The sequence below is a fragment of the Tupaia chinensis genome, unplaced genomic scaffold (genome assembly GCF_000334495.1).
Source record: "Tupaia chinensis unplaced genomic scaffold, TupChi_1.0 Scaffold000415_1, whole genome shotgun sequence".
Taxonomy (NCBI): Eukaryota; Metazoa; Chordata; class Mammalia; order Scandentia; family Tupaiidae; genus Tupaia; species Tupaia belangeri.
The window spans coordinates 2,678,826-2,695,518 of record NW_006159920.1 but is presented as its reverse complement, the minus strand read 5'-3'; the positions used below and the strand labels follow the sequence as shown (position 1 = coordinate 2,695,518).

Genomic DNA, 16,693 nt, shown 5'->3' with positions numbered 1-16,693 from the left:
GCTGTGGCCGTGCCCGGCCCTGCCTGCACATCCGTCCATCGGCACTTCAGTGGCAGTCATCCACCTGCATCATCCTAGCCCGGGAAGTGAGCCTTCAGAGGCTATGCACTGTGCTTACCCAAGAAAACCCAACCAGTCAGTGGTAGAGCCAAAAGGAGGTTCCAAAACTCTCCAGCCCTCGGTCCAGGGCTTGGTACTTTCCAGGCTATCAGGCAGAAGGAGATCAGAATGCATCTTGCTCGAGGGCAAGCCTCAAGAAGGAAAATCTCTCGCTTTTAAAAGTCATGCAAGCGTGGGCCCAACAGGTAACATGGTGGTTAAGGTGCTGGACTTTCACATGGCTGACAGTGGTTCAAGTCCTGGACCTGGCAACTTGAAACCCACACTGGACACACGTGCATGCGTGTCCAAAATCCCCAGAGAAGAATGCAGGAGAAGGGGTTGGGGCATGGGCATCTCCCTGGAGGTGAGTTCTCACTCTCTCTCTCTCTGTCTCTCCAGCAAGTGCACACATCCTATAGCAGTCATCTCTCTCTCGGAAAAAAAAAAAAAAAAGTCATGCAAGTTCCAAACTCAGCTAGTATTGGGGGATTATGGGTATTGGGTTTTTTCCTCCTTAGAGCCAGGCAGAGAGCCCTGTTCTTGTGGTCTGGGTGAATGACATACGTGATCCTGCTGGGCCTGCTGCTCTCTCCCCCCTGCAGAGCCCTCCCCCACTCCCTTCAGATGCAAGCGCAGGAAGAAGCTCTAATTACAAATTCCTTTGCCTCCTTAAAAATATAATAATAACAAGCCTCTAAAATAGTTAAACATCACTCGTTTAGACCACCTGAGAGAATGCTGGGAGTCCTAGACTCTCTGAAGAGAACGTGGTCTTTCAAGAATATATAAGAGAGGTCTGCTGCTAACCAATAGGAGTTGTGTGAAGCTGGGCTTCTGTAGCCGGTCTGTAAACAAATGCTTCGAAAGTACTTGAAAACTGTCCTGAGTAGGTTGAACAATGCCTGCTGTACCACTGACATTTCATATACTTCATAAACCCTGGAAGATAACTCGCAGATGCCCCTGGAGATGCACAGGTCAATGGGAGCTTAATCCAGGTTTACCTTGGACTAATTCTAAATTCGCGGGCTCTGAATGAAGGCTGTATCCATCAATGCGAGTTCTCACTTTATTGAGCAATGCTATTCTTAGCCCTGCGAGGGGGAGGCAGACAGAAAGCCCGGTCCTCCTCCATTCCATTCTCCTCCCAGGACGGCATCTGACATGCTGCTCCTGCCAGCTGGCGGGCGGCCACGCCAATGGCCCTGTCAGCACTGGCCATGCAGAATAAGAAACTAAACCATAAAAGGCCAGAACTGCGGCCCGGGCAGTGGTGCTGGGGGAGGGGCATGTGTGGCACCACACAGAGCCAGCCCGCGTCGGGGCACCGCTACAGAAAAGCAGCTCTAAGGAGCTGACCCCAAAGCTACCCCAGCAGGCCAGATGAGCGAGAACACCAGGAAAAGTAGACATTGACGCTTGCTGATAGGACAGGGGCCCAGGTCTAAATCCACAGGGAAACTGGATCACCAGCACCAATCCCCGAAGCTCCCAACTCCTGTGGTGGATGATAGAAAGAAACGCCTGGAGTCACCAGAGAGAGCAGGAGTGAGAAAGGGTCCCTCTTCCCCTTCAGAGATGGAAAGCCCATTCCCGGAGCCCTCGGTACCACAGCGTTCCCAGATCTCAAACTCCAGACCTGAGGAAACAGAAGGGCTCAGGTGAGACCAGGGAGATGGAATTGAACTACAGACGTGAGAAACAGATGGAGCAGAGCGGGGTGAAGAAAAGAAGGGAGGGTGGACGGCGGCAGAACAATGCAATGGCACACTCCTTGAGGCTGGGCCTGCACAGGAAGGTCCTGGGTTTGCATCCCGAGGCCTCCCTGCACACGCTGGGCAAAGTGCGTCCCCACGCCTGGATCATGGCATGGAGCCCCCATTGGCAGTGCCTGTCTGCCAACTTCATCTCCCTTGGAAGAAATAAACTTTTTTCTTTTTTTTGGAGAAGTTTTTTCGCTATAGGGCGCGTGCACTCGCCAGACAGACAGGGAGAGACAGAGAGACAGAAAGCGAGAAATCACCCCCCAGAGGGGATGGTCATGCCGCAATCCCTTCTCCTCCATTCTCCTCTCAGGATCTTGGGCACGCACGCACACGTGCCCGGCGTGAGTTTTAAGCTACCGGGTCTGGGACGTGAACTGCAGTCAACTACGTGGGAGTCCAGCGACATAGCCATTACGCTAACTGCTGGTTCCCAGAAAGAAATAAACTTTTTAAAGAGGAAGACAATGACATAGGGGAGAGGAGCAGGGCAAGAGGGAGGGCAGGCAGAGAGAAACGTGGACCTCTGAGGGGAGGAAGTGGGTGCTGCAGCTCAGTGCTGTGACCCCCTGTCCCAGGTCCCCTGTGCCCAGTACCAGTCCTCCCGGGGTCCTGCAGTACTTCCTGTGCAGGGGCTCAGGCTGGGGCCTGGACCTGTGGTCTGTCGGTAGCTGGTGTGGGCACAGTTTGTTGACCACTTCCTTGTGGTCCCACCTCTGCTTCGCCGTGTCTTGCTCTCTTACCTTCCCTAGTCACCCAGATGGACAAGGACTTTCTCGTCCCCAGCTGCTCAGGGGCTGAGGGAGATGCTGCAGGGCTTCCCAAGGCTCAGTGTGAGAAACACGTGGGGACCAATAGCAACAGCTCCCAGCAGGTGGACAGGTCGCCCTCTTGTCACTCTCAGGACGAACGTTCCTGCTGCAGGACTCCTTTACCTTCTGTAATATTGTGCCCCACTTCACGCTCCCATGAGTGGCGTCAGGAGGACAGTGTCTGAGAGCCGGGGAGCTGGCTCCCACTTGGCCCTGATGCACTGTCACTGTGCTTGTTACGCCAGCCCCAGGCTCCCCCTTGGTTAGGCTGGAAGTATCAGTCCTGCCCAGCCTAGTCCTGTGTCGGGGTACGAGACAAAGAGGAGGAGGAAATATACTTGGGCACAAAGTCAGGGGATCGAAGGACGGCAGGGCTACCAGAGCCCTTACGTGACACTTTCTCCAACTTCAATTTCATGTCTAGATACCTCCGCAAGAGATTCCAGGGGCTCTCTAACGTTGGTAGCCACAGGAGTCCTGTTACTAGCAGACCCTTTCACTCCGTGTGCCCACGTATTGCATCAGGGACACACTGGGGAAAGCCTAGGAGTCGGTCAGGACCCGCACACGGCTGAGAGTTTTCTTTTTATCTAGAGAATTATTTGTTTAATTTTATTTATTCATTTATGTTTATTTAATTTGACCACACACACACACACACAGCGGGGAAGCGAGACTGTAAGCCATCAGGTCCAGGACTCCAACCATGGTAGATCATGTGGGAGTGTCCAGCACCTTAACCACTATGCCAAACCACTGCACCCCCAAGGCCATTTTGTAAGCCCTGGGGTGAGGTTGCAGTACGGCCTTTTCTCTCTGCCCAGAGGAGCCCCTTTCTGTAATTTTCCCAAAGGTACCTCTAGGCTTGAAAGCTGAGAACAAATGGAAAACCCCTCAGGACTCATGTCTGTGTCCATAAACTCTCGCTCATGCTTTCATGTGCACAGCACAGGAGGCCCCCAGACCACAGGCGAGCACGGGTTACTTGTCTGTGTGCTCCTTCATCTGCATCCTCCTCTGCTGTCCTGAGCGCCTGCACCAGGGAACAACTGCAGCTGAGCGTGCCGACGGCGGGGCGCCAGTTAGAAAGCTGCTTTGATGTTGCAGGAAAGAGCAGACCAGGGCATGAAAACAGTGATTGATTAGGAAGGAAGAGAAAGTGAACTTGAGACACAGTCCAAAGACAGACGCAGCTCACTACTGGAATGTAGGCAAGAGAAAAGGGTGTGGAGTTAGGATTTGGTGGTCCCGGCGACCTCAGAAGTGTGAAACTTGAAGTCTAGTGGGGTGTGGGGGTGAGGCTGCAGGGAGCTGAGGAGTGCCAGGTTGTGGGGAGGAGTGAAGAAGCAGAATTGGAGCAAGGCTCTCTGATGATAACCTGATAACAGCAGAGGACTTGGCTGTGGAGAGAGGGTGCTGGGAAGACGGAGGGTTGACCAAGAAGACTTAGGTAGATCATGTGGGAGTGTCCAGCACCTTAACCACTATGCCAAACCACTGCACCCCCAAGGCCATTTTGTAAGCCCTGGGGTGAGGTTGCAGTACGGCCTTTTCTCTCTGCCCAGAGGAGCCCCTTTCTGTAATTTTCCCAAAGGTACCTCTAGGCTTGAAAGCTGAGAACAAATGGAAAACCCCTCAGGACTCATGTCTGTGTCCATAAACTCTCGCTCATGCTTTCATGTGCACAGCACAGGAGGCCCCCAGACCACAGGCGAGCACGGGTTACTTGTCTGTGTGCTCCTTCATCTGCATCCTCCTCTGCTGTCCTGAGCGCCTGCACCAGGGAACAACTGCAGCTGAGCGTGCCGACGGCGGGGCGCCAGTTAGAAAGCTGCTTTGATGTTGCAGGAAAGAGCAGACCAGGGCATGAAAACAGTGATTGATTAGGAAGGAAGAGAAAGTGAACTTGAGACACAGTCCAAAGACAGACGCAGCTCACTACTGGAATGTAGGCAAGAGAAAAGGGTGTGGAGTTAGGATTTGGTGGTCCCGGCGACCTCAGAAGTGTGAAACTTGAAGTCTAGTGGGGTGTGGGGGTGAGGCTGCAGGGAGCTGAGGAGTGCCAGGTTGTGGGGAGGAGTGAAGAAGCAGAATTGGAGCAAGGCTCTCTGATGATAACCTGATAACAGCAGAGGACTTGGCTGTGGAGAGAGGGTGCTGGGAAGACGGAGGGTTGACCAAGAAGACTTAGGCCGCTGGGAGGAGCCAATAGAGAAGAAGAAGTTGAAGAGAAGTGAAAAGACGGGGTGGTGGAGCCCCCAAGAGCCTGGGGCCCAGAGCACAGGCGAGGGAAGCAGCTTTGGACGGGACAGAGGTGGGCCATCCTGAGTGAGGAGTCAGGATGGAGACAGAAGCGGGCACTGCGTAGGGCCCAAGAGGCTGAGCGAGTTTGCATCTCTCATTTCTCAAGGAAGTCAGAGGCCAAAGCCCAGGGTGGGGAACTTAAGCACCAGCTATCACAGAGGATGGGAAAGGGCACTGACCAGAGGAGAGGAAAAGGCTTTCTGAACAGCATTGACTCCTCACCGAGGCCTAGAGGGCGGCAGAGTCTAGCAATGACCCGGCAGCTTGATGTGATCTTCCCTTTGCAGGGTCCCACATCCCATCTCAGGCCTGAGCAGTGAGGCTGGAAGGTAGCACTGACTCAGGGTGAAGATTTGCAGGAAGAGTCGGGGAGGTGGTGAACACAGGGGAGAGGGAGTAAATCTACAAGCATGAGACGGCCTGGCGTAGTGGTGCCCAGTGTCTCCAGTGGAAAGAAAGAAGCTGGGATGGGACTCAGGAAGAGCCAAGTGCTGGGGGCGAGGGGTGCAGGGTTCTCAATGAGCTTGAAGAACAGGAGTGGTGTGAAACACGGGACAGGAAAAGCTGGAAGCACAGAGGCCATGGCAGAAAACAGGTGCTGAAAGAGGAGCAGGAGCCCAGGGGAATCCTGAGGTTCATGCATCCTGTCCCAGGCGGGGTGTCCTACTTCCGCAGCCCCCGGGCCCCAGACTCACCCACGACGGTGAGGTTGACCTGGGCCTGCCTGCTGCCCAGCTTGTTCTCCACCAGCAGCGTGTAGCAGCCGCAGTGTTCCTGGCGTGCAGCCAGAATGGTGAGCTTGCTGCCGTTCTCGCTGTTCTCCACCTTGATGTGCTCGCTGTCCTGGATCTGGGGGGACAGTGCGGCAGGCATGGGAGACTTGGCAGGGAAAGACAGGGCCCCTCCTCCACGTCCTACTCCCTGAGGGACGGAGCTGGAGGAGTTGTGGGGGCTTGGTCTTGTCTGGACTCCAAGCGTCCCCCAAGGCCCCTCCTCTCCTGCACCTAGAACCAGGCATCCCCGAGGTGTCCAGCTCTGGGGTAGGCAGGGTTAGATGATCTATGGCTTCCAGAACACAGTTCAGGAGCATCCCAGTCTCCCTCAACTGTTCTGGGAAGGGATGTTAGGAGGACACATCTGGGCAGTCATTCACGAAGCCCATCCAGAAAGTTCTGACCTCCGCTGTGCTGTCCAGTGCAGGAGCCACTAGCTACACGTGGCCATCAATTATGCATTGGAACTGAGTGGACATGTCCATCAGCTGATGAACAGATAAGCACGTGGTATATCTGGACAATGGAAGTCACTCAGTCATGACAAGGAAGGAAGTGTTGATCCATGCTACAGCGTGGGTCAGGATGAGCCCTGAGAACATCATACTCAGTGTCAAAAAGCTCAACATGACAGACAACACACTACAGATTCCATTTATATAAATGTCCAGAATAGGCAAAGATTCCATAGAGAGAAAGCAGGTTGTCAGAGGGCCTGGGTTTCTTTCTGAGGTGATGAAAATATTCTGGAATTAGTTAATGATGATACTTGCACAACCTTGTGACTATATCAAAAATCACTAAACTGTACACTTTAAAAGGATTAATTGTATGATACATGAAGTATAGTGTGACAAAGCTATTAAATTACATTTTTTTTTTTTAAGTTTTGCTGTAGGTTGCATGTGCTCATCAGAGAGAGAAGGGAGGGTGGAATAAGAAAGCATCCCCTGGGAGGATGGCCACACCAACCTCCCTCTGCCTCCACTCTCCTCTCAGGATTTGGGGCACACATGTGCATGTGCCTGGCATGTTTGCCACTAGGTCTGGGACTTGAACTGCACAGTCAGTCATGTGGGATCCTGCTGCCTTTTAACCACTATGCCACTGCCTGGCCCTAACAATTCTTTATTTTTTTTTTTTAAGTTTACTTATTTATTTCTTCTTTTTTTATGCCAAGAGAGAGAGAGAGAGAGAAAACACCCTTAACAGGATTTTTTTCATGCCACAATTTACCCCCAGCTTCAGCAGCCTGAATCAGGCACTAGTGCTTGTACACCCAAGCATGTAGAGTGAGGCCCAGGATATGAACCGGGGACCCTCTCATGTGGGTTCAGCTGTGTAACTACTGCACCACCATCTGACCCTACTCAAGGTTATTCATGGTAGATGAGGACTTACTCCTGTGATTTTGTTCATTTTTTTTATGGTATTCTTTTTTTAATTTTTTAAAATTATTATTCACACTTTAAATCACTATACATCATTTAGATTGTAAAGAGACTTTAGCCCTAACAGTTTTAAAACTTGTTAAGAAAATAGATTTTATTAATTAAAATGAAAATTCAGTTTCTCAGTTGCACTAGCCACACTTCAAGTGTTCGGCAGTTACATATGTACGGTTGGTGGTTACTGAGTGGACAACACAGATGGTTCCATCATCCCAGACAGTTCTGATGGACAGAGCTGGAACTTGTTTAGATGTCTCTGAAAAGGGGTGAGAGCCCATCTTTTCTTTGTTTGTTCATTTTAAGTTTTTGCCACAGGGTGCATACACTTCTCACAGAGATACAGGGAGAGGGAAAATGAGAAGTCACCCTCCATTCATCCCTCAGGATTCTGGGCATACATACATGGGCCCAGCATGATTTTCAAACCTCCAGGTCTGGGACTCCAAGACACGGGTCATGTTTAAGCACTCTAAGACCTTAACCACCGTGCCACCTGCTGGCCCCAATTCCATCTGATCTCACACAACAGTTGTCCAAACATATTTAATCATCCCAACAGTTCAGGGCAAACATACTTTGGAAAGCTAAAGGCCAATGTCTCTTCTCCATCATTTGAGACCAGCCCTTTTTTCCTTCCTGGTACTAGCTGCTCATCCCTGGGCCGAGGACAATTTGAATGTTTTGGAAACAGACAAACAGAGGGCTCAGAATATATCTTTGCACCTTCTGCAGAGTTCCTGGTTCAGTGCCTACCCACTATTTGCATAAGGGTGTTGTGAAATTGCCAGACTTCCTAAGTTCCTTTAAAAGCTGCTTGTTGGAAATTCAAACATTTCCCATAGGAACCAGTACTATAAATCATAGCTAGATTTCTGGGCCAGTAGGCTAAAATTGTACTTAACATATAACCTATCTATTCAAATATTCAGATTCACTTTCTTTTTTTTCCAAAATTATTTACTTCATTTAAAATTTATCACTATTATTATTATTTAATTTGCTAAAAGATACATGGTCACCAGAGAGAGACAGTGAGAGAAAGAGAGGGAAAGTGAGAAAGAAGCCGCCAGGTCCAGGGACTCGAACCATGGTCAGCCATGTCAGCGTCCAACACATTAACTACCATGCCACCTGCTGGTCCCCAGACTCTTAACACTTAAACATGTGTTAAGTTTAAGCTGTTAAAATAGATAGAAACCAGTAGGCTGGCACAGACCCACAGAAAGCCCAGAGAGTCTGAGAAGTCTCAGGTCATCAGTTCAATTTTCCTGGCTCTCAGCAGGATTTTAGATGGAGACGTCAAAATTAGATGGGACCATGGTGGTTTCTATTTTTGACCTTTCCACTTTCCTCTGTTATACAGTGGTCTATAAAGCAGGGCTTACTGCAATTCAGAAGAGAAGGTGAGTAAGAACTCAGATTTAGTGGCGAGGTGATGGTGGGCGAGGGGTCTCACTTCCTAAGCGATTCAGGTGATGCTATCTCCACCACAGCGTTTCTTAGCCCTGTTGGCCCAGGTCTGTACAGCTTATTCTCGGGCCCCCTTCTGTTACTGACCTGCTTTCGGAACTTCATCCAGGTACAGGTGATGGGCTGGGTGCCTGCCACTTTACCAAACAGCTCCACCGACTCGCCTGCGCGCACCTTCTGGTCTTCAGGAAACTGGATGATCTGAGGGGGCATGGCTAAGAGAGGACAGGTGGGAACGTGAGCCAGGAGGAGGGAGCCTCAGACGTTCTCATCTCAGCTGACACTGCCGTCCTTGTTGGTCTGTGGGCTCCTTTCCAGGCTTCTGGAACTTTCAGGGTAAGCCTGAGGGCAGTGACCCCCGCTCCAGCACATTTGAGCTCATGGACCTGCTGGGTCTGTTCACCTCTTTATTCTGATTTCCCAGAAATGACCCATGCAACTTACATAGCACAGTTCTCCACTTGTTAGTTTTCTGGGATTTGTACCTCATCCTAATTTCTGGACTCAGTATCCTAACTCCTTTATTAATCAAACTGTGCCTCGTCTTCAGCCTCCAAGGCACCGGCTGACAGGCTCAGAGTTTCATGTCCTCATGTGTCTTCTAGTAGAAGTAGACAAGGGCTTCATACACAGATACAGAGCGAAGCCCCCAAACAGCACAAAGTGGCTCTTCTACAGACCGGGCAGAACAGGGGTCATAGAGGGAGGAGGGGGCAGAATCCCGCAAAAGGATGGGGAAGTGCTAGCTCTCTGAGATGCTGTCCTCATGGGAGGAAGCAGAGGAAAAGTCAAAGTAGTGGATGAGGGTGAGAGACGAGGCTGTGCAGACTCGGTCCCAGAGTGAATTTGGACTAAATGATGCAGAGCTTGACTCGGGGGGTGTCTCCTGGGATCGGACACCTGGTGCTAAGTCTAGCAGGGTAAAGGAAAAAGCCTTCATGGCAGACGACTCCCACGTCCCTGATGTAGCTATGGCCGCTTACCTGCCTTCGGAGGTGTCTTGGGGGTAGGTTTCTTTTTCACAGTTGCATCACCTGAAATGAAGAAGTTCCCAAGTTATTTTTTGTCAGTTCTGTTTTTGTTTTTGTTTTTCCCACAAAGCTCATGATCCTAGGAGGATACAGTCTTGCCCACTGACCCTTTATCCAGGGAGAGCCCTCATTTAAATATGTCTTTCCAGAAATTTCCTTGCCATCTCATGAAGACAATCCCACGATCAAATGAGTATCAGTTCTCGGGGGCCTGTGCAGGGGTCTCTGGAACTTATAATGAGGTAAAAACTGTCAAAAACGCTTAAGCCTCCACAGCCCTATTGATGATAACCCTAAACTCACTAATTACTCTCTCACCCTAACTTTCAGGAAACCCAGAAAGGAATTTATGTCAGATAAACCAACTAAAATTAAGCTCTGGTGTGAATCCAAGGGTCCCAGGCTTCCTTTGAGTCACAGACTGTGGACTGGTCATTTTTTGCTTTAATGTTTGTTGAATAAATGAATGAATGAGTAAACCAACCAATGGTTTCCTCCCTTCCTATCCCTAACTGTGCCAAATAATTCAAATAAGAAAATAATGACCCAAACAGAAAAAGTTTGCAGCACAAGCCTATTCACTTGGCTAAACATCAATATGGTGCAAATGCAAAAATCTCCTCAACTCTCTTCATGGCTTATCTTAGTATTTCCTTCAGGTCTTTGGTCAAAAGTCATCTAGCCTATTTATCCAAGTAGAATGAGAACCTATGTGCACACAAACACCTATATGCAAATGTTCATGGTGGCTGTATTTGTACTTGCCCATAATTAGAAGGTATCCAAATGTCCCTCAACTGGTAAATGGATGAACTGTAGCACATTCATACGTGAAATGCTATGTAACAGTGTAAAGGAACCGATTTCTGATATACACAACAAGGATGAGTCTCAATGATTCATCTTTCTTTTCTGCTAAGTCACACTAAAAAGGCTACATATCGTGTAATTCTATTTCGACAATATTCTAGGAAAGGCAAACTACAGGGTGCAGAGAGCAGACTGGTGGATTGCCAGATGTGGGCTTGGGAAAACAGTCACGGTGAAGTGCCCTGAGGTGATGGAACCCGATCTTAACTGTGGCAGCAGTTATGTGACCCTAGGAGTTAATTAAGACTCACAAAACTGTGCACCAGAAAGCGTGAAGTTTATGATGGGGAAATTATATCTTAGTGCAAACATGGAAAAAGTCACTTCACCAATGATATCTCGCCCAACTACCCCATATCAAATAGCAGCCCCCGCCTCCAGTGCTCCTTCTCATCCGTAGCCCACTTCGTCATGACTTATTATCCCCTACCCGCATGGCACCATGTGACAAACATGTATTTACTTGTTTATTTACTCTCTGGCCATCCTGTTCCTGTAAACTATAAGCTTTTTAAGGGCAGGGACTTTTTTGTTATTCCTTGCTGTATACCTACTGTGCCTGGTACGTAGTGGGCACTCAGTGACAGTTTGTAAAGTGAATGATTGGATTAATATTAACAAGTATCCCTTCCCATAGCTCCACCTTTGCAGATCCCAGCAAAGCAACACCACACCCTGGCTTGGATGTGGAGAGGCTCTCTGACCACAGGTAGGCTAGCTAACTTGTGGACTATCAGTGTGCATTTCTAAGTGGGAGCAGTGCTGCTACCCTGTGGAATGCCCCAAGAGCACTACTGTAAGGAGGTGATCCCTGAAAGGAGCACCATGGGATCTCAGAGCGGAAGACTCCTAGCTATGTCGTTAAGTCGAGGGCAAGGCCTACTTCTACCAAGTCACTCTGGCTCACTGCTATTATTGACCCACCTGTCCATCACCCAAGATTCACTGAGGGTCCACTATGTGCCAGGCAAATGCCGATGAGGATAAAACCAAACCAATCCAGGAAATCAGGGCTTATCTCTGAGGCCTGAAATGTCAAGGTGTACGTTCCACAGCAAAGGCTCTCTCCTGCCCCTCAATAAGACATTTCTAGGACAACTGGCAACATTTGAATATGGTCAATAAATTAGATGATAGTATATCACCATCAAACTGTGGTGCTATGGTTTAAGTGTCGTGTCAAAATTCATGTTGAAACTTAATCCCTATTGTGGTGGTATTTTTAAAAATTATTTATTTAATTTTTATTTATTCATTTTGTTTAATTTTGGCCAGAGAGCGACACACACACACACACAGAAAGAAAGAGAGAGAGAGAGAGAGAGAGGGAGAGAGAGAGAGAGAGAGAGAGAGAGAGAAAGAGAGAGAGAGAGAAAGAAAGTGAGAAAGCAAGCACCAGGTCTGGAACTTGAACCACAGTCAGCCACGTGGGAGTGTCCAGTGCCTTAACTACCACACCACCTGCTGGTCCCCATTGTGGTGGTATTAGGAGGTAAGGTAGGGGCCAGCAAGTGGCATGGTGGTTTAGATTCCCACATGGCTGACTGTAGTTTGAGTCCCAGACCTGGAGGTTTAAAAATCACACTGGGCGCACGTGCATGCATGCCCAAAATCCTAGGAAGAGAATGGAGAAGAGATTGTGATGTGGCCATCTCACCCAGGGTGTGATTTCTCACTTCTCTTCTCTCCGTCTCTGTCTCTCTCCTACAAGTACGCATGCCCTATGGCAAAAACATACAAAAAGGAAAAAAAGAGGTGGGGTGGTCTTTGGGGAAGTGATTAAGTCATGATAGCTCTGCTTTCGAGAAGGGAAGAATGAAGCCCTCAAAGGAAGAAGAGTGGGCTCAGAGAAGGATCTAACTTACTCTGGAGAAAGAAGTCCAACTGCTCAGAGGAGGTATGTGGACAGCTGCAGATATGGACTAAATTGTGTTCCCCCAAATTCCTATTTTTAGTGCCTCAGACCAGGCACTAACCTGGTATGATTGGTGTTCTTATATTAAAAAAAGGAGATCAGGGGTCACACACACTCACACACAGGGAGGGAGGGAGAGGAGACAGATACCAGACAAGTACACACACACAGAGGGAAGGCCCAGGTAGAAGAAGATGGACATTTACAAGGGAGAAGACCCTGATCTTGGACTTCCAGCCTCCAGAACTGTGAAAAAATAAACTTCTGTTGGTCAAGTCACCCAGCCTGTGTTACTTTGTTATGGCGGCCCTCGCAGACTAACAGAGCCGTGGACGGGCTCCAGGAAGCGATTTGTCAGGGAGTGTGGGGTGGGAAGGGGGAGATAGTCCCTGGGGTGCTGAGTGGAGTTAATGAGCAGTGGCACAGCGGGAAATCGGAGGACACCAAAGCCACTCGGTGGCTCTGGGTAAACATATGTGGCTAGAAGTAGAGCTCTAACTAATATCTATTTTTTGATGTTAGAGTCAAATAGGATTGAAGGCAAATTTCTGTTTGTTCTATACATTTGGAGCTACTGCTGTTTGAATTGGTTAGCATTTGAAACTGGTTTGGTTCCCATCAGTAAAAACAATTTTAAATGCTAACAGTGTTCTACATCCTCTTCTATACATATTTTATATGACCATCTGCTGAAATCCATGAATTGTGTTCTGGGCTTACCAGGGAAAGCAGTCACCTGATTCGAGAACCCTTTCTCTCAGAGGAAGCTGGGCCCCAGAGCTGAGGTTCTAACCCACGAGCTCATCATCCTCACCGTCAGTTGGCTGTTTCCCAATCAAGCACAAGCAGGGCACCTCACAGTGTTTCCATTTTATGAAAAAAGAGGTGGAGTCTCACAAAAGCCAGGTGACATGCTGGCTTCGTAAAATCGGCCCAGTTGCCCAGTTGGGAACAGGACCGAGTCCTCTTGCAGCTGTTTCCTTCTTGTTTCCTCTTTCTTGGAGCTGAGCCTCTGCTTCATTCCAAGACCCAGGCCCTTGAATCCCTTCTCTGTCCCTCCAAACTTCACAGGTTCTAGATCTACACTTGGGTTCAAATACTTTCCTGTCACTTCCTAAGCTGTGCAACTTATAGCATGTAATTTAACTTTCAGAGTTTTGGTTTCCAGACTTAAAAAAATGAGAAAGGAATAAATAAAACTTTTTATAAAGAATTGAGCTAAGTTGTAAATAAAGTATACCACACGTGCATACTCTAATACAGCCCCTCTCCCCTCATTCACCGTTCTTCCCCAAAAGAAACAGATCCTCAGAGGACTCATCTGTACTTTCCTTCAAAATTCAGCATGCCTCACTATCAGGCATTTCAGCCTTAGAGCTGCATAAGATTTCTTGGGCTCCTTCTCCCTGTTCAAGTCCTCAGCAAGGTGGCATTCTTGCTGGTCCAAACCCTCAGTACTCCTTGAGTCACTAAGTCGTTTCCTTTCCTCTGGATTCACCCTCTTAATGACCTCTGTCAACCTTTGGTCTCTCCATCCCTTCTCCAACATGCTAGAATTTTTCCCCAGCCATTGGCCAGGAAGAATATCTTAGAGGAAAAATAAAATCCAAACATCTTTGTAAATCCCATGATGGCTGCTGGCCATAGGGTCAGGCATGGAGGGTAGAGCACCCTCCTTCTATTTGCTGCTGGGTGGCCCCCTCCAAGGAGGAGCTTAGTCACCTCTCTGGATGGGCAGCACCAGGCAGCACTGCTCCCCATGCTCTGACACCCCAAGGCACTTAGCGTGCTACTGCTCTTAGAGTTTTTCTCTTTCTCTTCCTGCCCAGATTTCCCTTGACCAGACCTCTGTCCTGAGACCACACCTATATGTCCAACTACCTGACCATCATCTCCCTGAGAGGTGCCAAATACATACCAGAAGCCCAACATGTCCAAAACCAAATCCAGAATCTTCTCCCCAAACATGCTTTTTGTCCCCATTTCTCCCAAGGTCCCTCTCTGCCCATATCCAGTCACTAATGCCTGCCAGTTCCATCAACTAAATCCCTCCTCGGTCCAGAGCTCTCCACAGCCTCACCATCACCATTCTAAACTGTATCACCTTCTAGGCCTCTGGTCCTCTGTCCCCACCCTAACACATCCATTACCCTGTGGCCCAAGCGATCTTTCTCAGGTGCACACCTGATGTCATGCCACTGTTTAAACCTCTCCAATGGCTGTCCACTGCCACCTAGGATCAAGCAGAACTTGTCTCATAAAACAGGTTGAGATCTGTCCCTGGCTTTTATCTCCAGCCATCTTTCTTGCTATTCTCTGTTGGAGAACGCCCTTCTTAATGCCCTCAATTCTCAATATTAGTGATTGTCAGAACTTGGCAAGTATTGTGATCACTCAGAGTCTGGGTCAGGGGATGCTAATCCTGCTGGGCCCTGCATCATCCTTTGGGTGGCATTGCCCCATCCACTACATAGAGCATCTTTCAGTTTCTACAATACCAACCTCTTGCCCTCAGTCCTTGGCCATGCTGGTCCTAGGTTAACTCTTACACATTCTTTTTTTTTTTTTTGAGAGAGAGATTTTTGCTATAGAGTGTGTATGCTCACCAGAAAGACAGGAAGAGACAGAGAGACAGAAAGAACAGAAAGAGAGACCCACCCCCACCCCCATGGAGGATAGCCATACCACAATCCCCTCTCTTCCATTCTCTGTTTGGAACTTTGGGTACACATCCACACATGCCTGGCATGAGTTTAAGTCACTGGGTGTGGGACTTGGACTATGGTCAACTACGTGAGTTCAGCAACATACCCATTATACGTCTGCTGGTCCCAACTATTACACATTCTATAGGTGGGTCCCAGCTTCCACGTCACTACTGCCAGGCTGGGTTCGTGTCCCTCCAAGGTTCTATCTCATTGTAAGGCACTGCCATTGCAGAAACCCTTCCTAGACAGAAACACCCCACGGAAGCTCCCTGGGGTCAGTCAGGAACAGGATCCACCTGCTGTATTCCCAGTGCCAAGCATGATATTTGGCAAATGCTGACGAATAGCTATTAAAGGACTGAGTGGAACTGCTGGGGATCTCCATTAACTTGAGACTTCCCAAGGAATGCTGCATCCCAAGCCTGGGCTCTGGTATTGAGAGACACAGTCCTGGGACTTGAATCCTCATGTAACTTTCCATGAAAAGGAGAAGTCACCTCTTGGTCAAAACTGCCAGGCGCTAGATAAAAGAATGAGTTCCAAAGAAGTAAAATAGCTCAATAAAAACATCATGAATCAAAGCATCAAATCTGGAGGCCTCCTGGGAAGCCTGGGGCAGCCTGGGGTGGCCAGTTTCCTAACCATCCCCCCAGTCATCTAGGTGATCTGGCTTTAGCTTCTGCCCTAGCCTATGAAGGCCTCACCTAGTCCTGGCCTTGTGAACCTCCCTTCTGCCCTGGGACAGAGAAGGTCAGTACTTCACAGAACTTTCCAGATTGCTCAGTCTGAAGGCACATGAGTGTCTCTCTCTCTGGAGAGGTATAATCAGCAGAGCAGAGAGACCAGAGTAATCACTTGCAAGGAAGGTATTTACAGAACCTGAAAGCCAGACTCAGAGTCAAAAAGGCCTGAGACAGGGAAAGCAGAGAATTAGGGAGCTAGTGTTAGTAGCCTGGGTACAGAGAGGTCCCTGGATCTCTGCCTCTCTGGGGACATTTCCCTTTTTAGGTAGTTAACTAAAAATAGACATCAAACTCTTCACAATTCCCAAAATCAGCAAGGCTCCTGAAAGGGACTTAGGCTGGGCTATGTGTGGAGTGAGCACCCACCTCATGGGCTCTGAGGGAGTGAGAGGGTGCCAGGGGAACATGGGAGTGGAAGGCCTAGTCTATTGCCCTGTGCTGGTGCAGGCTCAGAGCCCTGGTCACTTGACCTCTTCCCCACTACACAGGCGGGCCTCCTCCCAGGACACTCTTACAGACTTGTGGAGAAATACTGGTTGTTCTCCCAGAATTAACACCTGCAGGCAAGTTTCCTGCTCATCTTTTATCATCACAAAGGCTGTCACTTAAGAAGATCCCAGAGCAAACACTGCTCCTCCTATTGCTCAAACACCCATTCCCAAGCCCCTAGGAGGGTTAGAAAAGAGGTAGCCCAGCACCGGGGCCGCAGTGCCAGTGTTGCCTGACTGGGGAGGACCCACTGGCTGTCCCT

The 16,693-nt window shown here is 49.0% G+C and overlaps 1 protein-coding gene across 5 annotated transcripts in view; it reads right to left on the bottom strand.

The window, feature by feature from the left end:
- The window catches only part of MYLK (myosin light chain kinase), a 220,134-nt gene that overhangs the window by 55,999 nt on the left and 147,442 nt on the right, over window positions 1-16,693 (bottom strand). For all 5 annotated transcript variants that reach the window (XM_014590176.2, XM_006154574.3, XM_014590175.2 and 2 more), the window contains 3 exons: window positions 9,659-9,709; window positions 8,763-8,890; window positions 5,677-5,830 (listed from right to left, as the gene is read on the bottom strand). In XM_014590176.2, the coding sequence (XP_014445662.1) occupies window positions 5,677-5,830; window positions 8,763-8,890; window positions 9,659-9,709 (333 nt within the window). The remainder of the gene's footprint in view (window positions 1-5,676; window positions 5,831-8,762; window positions 8,891-9,658; window positions 9,710-16,693) is intronic.